Source organism: Etheostoma cragini, chromosome 10, assembly GCF_013103735.1.
Source record: "Etheostoma cragini isolate CJK2018 chromosome 10, CSU_Ecrag_1.0, whole genome shotgun sequence".
NCBI classification, from domain to species: domain Eukaryota; kingdom Metazoa; phylum Chordata; class Actinopteri; order Perciformes; family Percidae; genus Etheostoma; species Etheostoma cragini.
In genome coordinates, this window is record NC_048416.1 from 12,219,165 (window position 1) to 12,229,557 (window position 10,393).

The window sequence follows — 10,393 nt, forward strand, 5'->3', positions numbered from 1 at the left end:
CCCCCCCAAATGCTATAAAATTGAATAAGACACCCCAAAATTATTGAAAGTAGAAATTTGTACTTGCCAAAGAGCGTTGTGTTGAATCAATCATGTTATTTTGTGTAATTGAAATTGGGTAATTAAAAGGATTGATAGAGGACAACATGAGGGTTAAATAAATAGACTTACTTTCCACCATGGTTTAACCTTTTCCTTATCAGTATACAAATGTAGAGAAAGAATAAAAATAGAATAGAAAATAGTAATACTTTATAATCCCATCTATTTATGCAATGCATATGGATAAAGATGTTTGTGCAAGGACATTGTATCCTGACTAGCACTCCTCGCCCTCACCTGTAAGGGTTGGGATAGCGTTGCCAGAAAGCAACACACACTTGGTCCCAGTTGCTTTTGAGCAAACCTGCGCAGCAGAAATACTTCACCATTGTTCCCTGCGTTTACTGTGGCAAGACCCTATGGAGACACAGAGCAAAGAGACAGATACAACAGTGCTAGACGACACCAAAGTTGTTATAAACACAGTTGTTTACGCAACAGCAGTTTCGACAATAGAAAAAAAAATGTTTTGAACTGAAGCAAGACGTTTTTACAAAACAAACAATGGATGAATTACACAATTTATGTTTGCTTTTGTTATATGTCGAAACTGAATCCTCGGCGTTAACAGGGACACGCATTTCCCCGAACTTTCCAGCTAACGCTAACGCTAAGTTACTATGACTACTGTCAGTCAGAAAAAACATGATATTATACCCCAAATACCACGGTGGGTCTTTTGGTATGGCTTGCAAAATTGTTGCTAACATTATAAGCACACAGACTGATTCATATTTCTACAGCGAGTGGTAAACATCAGATATAACGCTGCTGTCACATTTGTCACATCTGTCACGTACGCATTTCGCTTAAGCTTCCGCAGTAGAGCGCTAGCCTAGCACGAAGCAAACATGAATGAATGGCACAGTAAGTTGTGACCCACACACATTTCTCTGACCGACATTCGGTTAGCAAATGGATGCGTTCATTTCAGAGGCAAAGACAGTTACCTTCAAAAGAAAAGTAATTCCATGTTATACTCCTGTCGGGATTAATTTCACCATGCAGCCACTATGGCAGCTAGCCACCGACAGTCTGAGTCTGCCAACCGCATGTGGTCAAACGTGGTAAGGTCAAACTTCAACGACACATCCGGTAGGTGGTGCCACTGCCATTCCCTCCTTGAACACTAGAGGGCAGCAGGGGACTGTGCAAAATGCAACACAGCCTTCAACAGTATTTGTTATCTCAAGCGTGAATGTTGATGAGAATTTTCGGGTCAAATGTCATGTCATGTTTTCAAAACGACTTAAAGCGGCATCTCCTGCAATTTGTCTTTAACTCAAGGGTAAAAAACAAAAACATTATCAAGGTTAATCTGACCTTGTCTTGCTGTTTTTGGAGACATATCCCTCTCAGCAAGCCATATTTTGATGCAGATGGATCATCTCTAATGCATAGTAAAATGATCTAATCATTAGCTCTAATGCCCCAAGGGTTTAATGTAATGGGTCTAGGCTCAGTGTTTGTCTGCTGGTAGTCCTGAAAAAGGCTTACTTTCTATAATAAACTATATAAAGTGAAAAAGGCTAAGCCAGGATATCAGTAATGTGGGTGTCAACAACCAGTCAAACAAAACTAGTACGCATTTTCTTTGCTGCAAAATGAAAAACTGTGCGTAATCCCCATTTGTCTGGTTGTTCATTTAATGCTTCATTGGATGTTAGTTGGACCCACTAGTTCTTTTTGTTTTCTGAAGTCTAAATGTCTATGTGCAGGACTTTGATTCACCCTATTATAAATGCTTTGCTTCTATTTTCTTTTTATGTATACTGTTTTCGCATCTATAGATAGATTTTCCAGCTGTCAGATTCAGAGAATTAAAGTCTGTTTATATTAAGTATGGAGGGTACATGCACTATGAGCTGCACCAATGCACAGACTACTACCCACAAATGTTTTGAGTAGTCTACGTATGGTGTCAGTGTTAATACATTTTGTAATTTGCCACTATTTTCAGTTTTACTATACACCCAGACAGGATCATTTACCTTACTACTTCCTTGAATCCAAGCCATTTGACACTAAAAACCTTAACCAAATTCAACTCTGGGAGTTAGCCTATGTGTGCACAGAAGCTGTATGGATGATCATGTTCCTGCATTTATTTTTAAGACCACCAACAAACGACACTTTAGCAGCTGATTGTTAAATTTGCATGTTTTGTTTTACATATCCTTAAAGCAACGGCCAACATTATATGATGAACAAATCAAGAAGTCTCACATTGATCCCATTCCTTTTGAGGCAGATGTGCTGCTGGCCCATCTAATCGGAAACAGCTGGTTGCCAGGTGAACATAATTAACTTTCTGGTTGGACAAAAATAGGCTCCTCTGGATTCCTTAGGCGAGGATTGAATGTTACTCTGCAACAACATTGGAATTGATCCAAAACGCAGCGTTTGGAATGATTAAATAAAGATCAGCCAAATGTTTTGAACAGCCAACAAATAGAAAAACAAGTGTGAAAAATTAAATTTGTTTATACAATCATAACAATCACCTTCTTTCTCCAAGTATGAACAAATGAATAGCCTGCAGGTGATGTATGTAATGGAGTGCAAAATGAATTGAACTTTACCTACCAACAAGAGTTCTGCATTTACAGGAGACACATTATACATTGTACCGAGTTAATTAACAGCCTAGTGAACATCTTAAACACATATTTGAATATGTTTGACAAATGCATTTTTACTAGTAGGCTACCAGTTACAAAGGAAAGGAGAGCCTTACATGAAGCGGTTTGCATGCAAAGCTTTGAGCCCTCTCTCTAGTGACATTTAGATACTCAAGATCAAGCCATTTAAGTCAAAGGCTACTTTTGAACGACAAACCACAGGTGCGTTCAATGTGTTCGGTAAAATCCTACAGGCTTGTTAAATTGTGTCAATCTCATACAGCAGTCGGAGGTTGTCCGCCATTACGACCGTTCAGAGTCAGCCTTCTTGTAGAGCGTGTCCTGAACGAGGCCTCGGGGTGGAAGGAATCTAGCCTGTCCTCACACCGGAAGACCATGAGGAAGCCATTCCTGTAGTTTTTATTCATCCACCCATACAGGAGAGGGTTGGTAAAAGTTGAACACATAGCTATGATATGGAACACTGTGTATATTAGTTTGTACTCCTTAAACCTGAGCACCAGGTCCAGGTCGCTGGCCAGTTGAAACACATGGAACGGCAGCCAGCAGGTAGCAAACACCACCACCACCAGCGCCAACATCTTGGTGGTCTTTTTGCGGCGGTTGATGCTGTCGATACGGGTGGATGGGCTTATATGATTCTTCAGTTTGACCCAGATGCAGATGTAAGTGTAACTGATGATGGCTAAAGGCAGAATGTACTGTAGGAGCAGCATTGAGAGGCTGTAGATGACTCCATCCCTGCTGGTCCCGTGGGGCCACTTCTCAGAGCAGACAGCGATACGCAGGTTGATGGAAGGGATCTCTTCTTGGCGGTACTCTCTGAAGATGGCCAAGGGTGCTGCCAGGACAGCAGACATAGTCCAGGTGAATGCCATGATGAGGAAGCTGGAGTGCCATGTGAGGCGCCGGCCAAGGTGAAAGATGATGCAGCGGTACCGCTCCAAAGCGATGACAGTCAGGGTCAGGATGGATACATGCACACTCAGGGCCTGGGCAAACGGCACCATATGGCACAACACAGACCCGAACTTCCACTCATCTAGCAGAGTGTAAACCAGAGTGAAGGGCAAGCAGAGAGTGTCCACCAGGAGGTCTGCCAGAGCCAGGTTAGCTATGAAGAAGTTGGTCACTGTTCGCATGTTTCTGTAACGAACAATCATGTAAATGACAAGAGCGTTCCCCACCAGCCCCAGCAGAATGATGAGGGAATAAGCTGTTATCAGGGTGATCTGGACTCCAAGATGCTTGGTGATGTCACTGTGGAAACCAGGTGGATATAAACCCATGCTTTCGTTGAATTGCAACCAGGGATTGGTTGCCCCAGAATCCCCTTCGCTCGTGGTGTTGGATGTGTCTGGTGGGCTCATTTCATCGATGGATGCCAGATTATGGCAGTGCCGAACCCTGAGGAGAGAAAGCACATCAAATGAACTGATTTTCTGACAAGGGACAGGCAGAGAAGTGTTCCCAAGAAGCTATTAAAAGAAAATGACAAAGGTAGTCATCATTTCCCCACTTTTCTCTCTAATTAAGAATTCCAAACACGCCTGATCTGCATTGCTTATCACTACCTACACCGCTGTCGGATACACATGGCGTCACCGGTCACTTGTCTTCGCCAGGACGTTGTGCGGGTGTCCTAAACAGCCAGTCTGACTTTCTGAAGCAGTAACAGGACACCTCACCGGCTTCTCATTGCCAAAGACTTCTTTTGGATTGAATGCCTGAAAAAGCCAGCAGCACCCCTGCTGGGAAATGCACAATGGGTCTCTTTGATGGTGGGAAATTATTCTAAATACAGTATATGTAATTATTTTACCTATGTAGCTCCTGGTGCATTCTGTTAATCTCTTTATGCTTTACTTTTTCATCATTCAAATAACATGTCATTTATTCTCATGGTGTCATTCATAGAATGAACCGAATGATATACATCTATTTAATTATTCTCTTCATATCACCTGGAAAGGGTAGTTTGCATTGTAAATGTCACACTGTCATTAAGTACATTATGTATTTAACTTGAGAGTAATGACAACAATGCAATTTAAAAGATAAGAGTATTCTCTAATGGATGCCGCCTAATTATCAGAATAAATGGATGTTCTAAAAAAGAAAGAAAAACAAATGCACATCTCAGTAACAGATGATAAGCAATATAAAATCCTCTCTATGTGCACACTTAAGCCCTCCCCCCAAAAAACAGACCATATTGCTACCTAGAGCTATTTAAATTGAAAATGTTTTTCTCCATATCCTGGGTACAAGTTTGATTACAGCATGCAGTTTTCCAAGGGACACAAGCACCTGTGCCATTATAAAGACTTAAGGGAAATGATGAAGAAAGCAGTGTTCAAAGCAACATCATTAGAGCACTGACTGCTCTCATACACAGGCGGCATCTCATAAAGGGAATATTGTGTGCTAAGCCTAATTTCTGACAGAAAGATCAATGCTGCCCGATGTTATGCAACCGTATGTTAGTAAGGAAAATATTTTCTCTTTTCAGTACTTTCTATAGTTCATTATCTTGTAATTTCTTCCAATTTCCTGCAAGAGGCTGAGAGCTTCTGCTGAATACAGAGAGAACATTTTCTGACTACATGTATAAAAACTACTCTCCTCCTAATTATGCTAATAATGCTACATCTACGTTAAGAAGATTAATTCTTCTAATTACATTAATTGACATTAGACTCAGCCAGAGGCTTTCAACAAAATCCACAATACTCAAACACCAAATTATTTAAAGTTTTTTTTATGGAATTACTGAGAAAAATAGGACACCATTTAGTGAGAGGTCATCTTTTTGGTGATAGACACTCTTTGGTTGCTCTAGGGATCTTGTGGCCTAATTTTATCACACACTATAAGACATTTAGTGAATACTTTGCTTTTTCATTATTAGGAAAATAAATGTTATATTTGCTTGATTGTCAAATCTAACTACACATTAATGACATTGTCCTCTCTGCAATTAACTCCAAGCAGCAAAAAGTCTATAGATGCATATATATATATATATATATATATATAAATGTATAGATATAAAAAGCTTGTGTGCATGTCTTCAAAAATGAGAATAATAGCCTACAGTCTGGGTCAAGATTTAAGTACACATGCAATTGTAGGTGATAGGCCTAAAGGAGAGGAAAGTTTCATTGATATAGAATCTCTACAGACACATTGGGTGTCATGAAAAGACTCCCAGGGTATCTCTGAAACTATAGGGACCAAATTGTGGCAATGACAACTGTCAGTGTTGCAGTGCCAATGAAGCAAAACGCACGCACAGCCTGCCTGTACCCTCTGTCACCCGAGCAGGCTGCCACGCAAGAGCACGCAGGGATTGACCAGGCAGACTGGATGCGACACATGCACTTTACAAAGCATCAGTAATTTACCAAAGCACCCTTTCTGATCAGAGAGGGCAATCCTTGCCACTGAGGAATCTGTTACCACACACCTGCTGGAGCAAAACAAAAAACACAATTGAACCGACTTCTAGTGAACTCTACGCACTGACTGCCATCAAATGATGAGATACCTAATTCCCAATCTATCAGGCATTGATTGTGCGGTCGTGCATGCGTAATTCTTTGCCATTTGTTTAACTAACTGAATAGTGCGCATTGAAATATCGTCAAGCGAGCGCTCAACGCTTATTCAACCGGCTAGACAGGTGCAAAGCGTTTGCCTCCAACACAAATGTGGCACGTCATTTGGATTTGCTCTCATGTCCAAATTACGCACATGTAACAGTTTCACCAACAACAGGTTGCGCTGCACAAAAGAACTGAGAATTTAATGTTTTTCTCTACAGGGACATATTTTTTGCCACTAAAGTAGCCTCGCAATATTCATTTAAAGTCTTAAAGAACAATAACCACATATTAATGGACTCACCTTACCACCTATATCTCCTTTTGCAAACGAGTCTTCACTGGAGAGTGGCGTGAAACAAGGGGGGAAAATCCCGAAGCTCCTCCCAAGCTGTAGCGCCCAGTGCGCATCTTGTGGCTCGACTGTGCGTTCCTGAGGCAGGACTACAGGATTCAGTGTGAGCGTCGCGTCCACATCGGTGCCAGGGACTGTCACTGGACATCTGCGCTTTGCAGTTCATAGTTTTCAAGTGAGGAGTTTATGTAATTTAATTTCTATTGCATAGCACAGTAAAGACAATGTACTAAATATCACAGAATGTCCTTCAAATTGCCAACTGAGTTTATTGCATTTTGCAGTTTTATCTCAATTTGTTATTCTTAAAAAAAAAAATTCCAGACAGGCTTTCCACTTCCTATCTGAAATCGTATACATGTGTACAACTTTGAATGGACTTTGGAACAATTCAGCATTGTAAAGCAAATCCTCATATATTGCTTTATTTGACGCTCCACTGTCACAGCTGATCTAATTACAGCAATCACACGAGCAGCATTTAAATCAAACTGTCTTGTTGTTGTGTAACAAGCCAGTTAATTGCATGATACCACTGTTGAAGACACATCTCTTCTGTGAGTCATGGCGTTGGAAATAGATGATTGAATTGCAGTATATTTGAACAGGGTTTGGTCGTGAATTCCAATCAAAATGTTAATATTTGGGGTGTTATTCATCACCTGAATTACATCAAATCCTATGGGGTTATTGTGTGCCTGGAGCTGTTTTCCCTCATTTACTGTAGCAAAGCTTGGAGAGGTTTGTGAAAAAATAGGACATTTCTCAAAGCTGATTTTGACAGTGTGCGCAGTACAGGAAGTTTCCAAGGTAAGAATAATAAAACTCTAAACTTACCACTAAGCAGTTACCTTGAGATAAATGGTGTGTAGAATCTGTAAACCTTGAAACAATAAGACATAAACAAATTGAAAATAATGTACATGTATTATGTATGTACAGCAACATGCTAAATTCGTTGCTTGAATTTTGTTAGTATGACTTTTTGTGCTTATTTCCTTGATGTTATATCTCGAATCAGTTGAGGTAGACTGCTCTTTTTCAGAGATTCCAAAGGTTTTAACTAAAGCTGTAATGTTGGAAAACTCTCAGTTGGTCCAATGTAGCCTAGACTGAAGATATTGATTCATTGTAACAATATTTGGAGTTTCTGCTTTAAATCAGTTTTGTATATCCCTGTAAATTGTTAACGCAGAGATGCAATGGGAATGTCACGAGATAATTAAGGAACTGAAACATGCTGTCACTTAGTTTTAGACATAACCAAAGGAGTTTTAGCTGCATCGAAATTATGATTCTAATAACAGAACAGCATGCCTCCCTTGCCTCTGCATAATGGAGCTACATTATATGTAATACTTGGATTCTCTTTGTGGGATTTTATTTGACGTAATAATTGGTTCACTGATTGACTCAGCAACAAATGTTACTCAGTGATTGGGGCACGCTGCCTTTCCGCCTCAATTTCTTCTTTCAATTATGAGAGCTGTTCCCCAGCCTACATATGCACTGGGTCACTCTGCAGTCAAGGCTGACTTTCCTTAGCCTGACTTTAATGCATTACTGATAGGATAAAAGTGTGCCTACCACAAACTAGGGGTGGGAATCACCAGACACTTCCTAATACAATATCATCACAATCCTTATGCCACAATGCAAAAATTATTGCGATTTACAACATATTGTAATATTCTGCGATGTATTACAATTTACAAGCTTTTTCCCAACTTCCAATTTTTCCCAATTTCAAATGTCCCTAAAAGGAAACTTTGCCAACATCTGTTTTATCTAAAAAGATACATTTCTCTGTTTGTTCATATCACTTCAATTTTATTGCTACTAAATGGGATTCCTAAGCAGTCAAACTGACCAACACATATATAAAAGATCGTTTCTTAGCGCTTATGTATTGACACACTATTGCTGCTGAAAATACTGCGCTACAATGCTGTATCAATTTTTTCCCCTACCCTTACCACAAACCTGCTTATCTCCAACAGGTTCTGAAAGTGAAAGTTTCCTAGTGTGACTCTGTAGAAAATGATTGTCAGTAGGGCCGGGCGATAGAGAGGAAATCAGATACCATGATATTCTTGACCAATTACCTCGATATCGATATTGTGGCGATGTTCTAGGGTTGACAATTGGTGCTTTCACAAAATCTCTTCACACTTAGATTTTTTTTTATAAATAATCATCAGTAATGTGGACATAATGTCTAACTGGGGTAAAGGCAAATAATGCAACAGCTAGAGCAGTCTGGTAAGTTTGGAAAATGACATCACTTTACTTTAACGCAGGCTTTAAAACCAGTCAAAGATAACACTTACAGTATGTCATATCACGATATTATGATATCCAAAATCTAAGACGATATCTAGTCTCAGATCACAATATCAATATAATATTGATGTATTGCCCAGCACTAATTGTCAGTCTAAGTTAAATCCAGGTGCAGGGCTGTAAGGCTTTGTGTTTGCAAGTGACATTAATAATGATTGTGATGTTTCATTCAGCAGAATTACATTGTGTTGTTCTGTTTAAAAAGCAGCTAAAGACACACGTGTTCCAACTAGCTTTTGTCTCAGGTTTGTATTTGGGGTCTTTTAGTCTCAGAAAAATGATCAAAGTGGATTTTATACTCAAGCACAGGTTTAAACCCTTTGGAGGAGAAGCTGGAATTAAAACGTCTTGGTGCCCACCTGCCTCGGGATGTTGTCATCACTCAAACTGCTGGTAAAAGTAACCGCGGTTAAACGTGGAGTGGTTAGCTTATAAATGAAGTCAAGTTTGCCCAGAGGAAGAACCGCGACGCTGCCTTTCTCTTTAGTGAGCCCTCAGCCTTGGGTGAGTGATAACACATTTTATCATCCTGCCTTTGTGGTGCTGGTCCATAGGTTGATCATGTTGTGTTGGATGACTGATATTACCTACGTTAGATGGTGACGAGTGTGTACATGCTCGGTTATTGTTGGATCCGTATGCAACTCTGCATGATGTCAACTTTTCTGGCTAAAATCAAATACAATCACTTCTGGTTAAAGCAATAATTCTACTATAGGTTGTTGTAGCTTCATTCATTTACCTGTGCTCGTATAAATCCACATGTACATAACTAGTGAAGGACTCCCCTCCATATGGCCTGAGACTCTGTCTTCATAGTCCACTGCTCTCCATCTGATCGCTGTTTTTGATCAGGTTCTGTGAGAACACTGGTGCTAATCTGGTGACATGATCAGAGAGCATGGCGTCCTCATGGCGCACATCCACAAAACTCAGAGAGCAGACACTGCTGTTGTCCTTCCTATCTCTTTCTCTTTCTGTCTGTCTGTCTGTCTGTCTTCCTGTGTGAAGGCTGTGTTAAACAATGAACGTGGGAGTGGAGGGCAGACAAACTAAGGAATCACATTTGAGCCTCTTTCTTTTTCCCTTGCTGTGTCTCACGTAGGTTAAACTTGACAGGTGGAGACTGTAGCCTTATGCAAATAACAGCCTTTAGTTCTTTAGTGATTCAACATATTGATTTAAAAGGATCAGTTGAGGTGGTTATGGCACCTGGTAAGGAAAGTTTGGGGTCCACTGCTGGAGCTTTAACATCTCTGGGATGCTGAAGTTATACCTCCTGGTGTAGTTTTATTCTAAGACAAGGCCCATGTGGCCTGGATAGCAAAACTGATGTTGGCCCGATC

General features: G+C 40.2%; 2 protein-coding genes across 3 annotated transcripts in view; both read right to left on the bottom strand.

Annotated features, from left to right (window-relative positions):
• Positions 1-1,200, bottom strand: part of prelid1a (PRELI domain containing 1a) — a 4,879-nt gene extending 3,679 nt beyond the window's left edge. The window contains exons 1-2 of one of the 2 annotated variants that reach the window (XM_034883350.1): positions 1,053-1,200; positions 340-459 (exon numbers count right to left, since the gene is read on the bottom strand). In XM_034883350.1, the coding sequence (XP_034739241.1) occupies positions 340-431 (92 nt within the window). In that variant the 5' untranslated portion in view covers positions 432-459; positions 1,053-1,200. Of the gene's footprint in view, positions 1-339; positions 471-1,050 lie in introns of both variants that reach the window. The other variant, XM_034883349.1, reaches the window with a different exon arrangement.
• Positions 1,201-2,274: 1,074 nt separating this feature from the next.
• npy7r (neuropeptide Y receptor Y7) lies at positions 2,275-4,147 on the bottom strand. The gene has a single exon (XM_034884340.1). The coding sequence runs from the start codon at positions 4,112-4,114 to the stop codon at positions 2,999-3,001; it is 1,116 nt and encodes a 371-aa protein (XP_034740231.1). The 5' UTR covers positions 4,115-4,147; the 3' UTR covers positions 2,275-2,998.
• Positions 4,148-10,393: the final 6,246 nt, after the last annotated feature.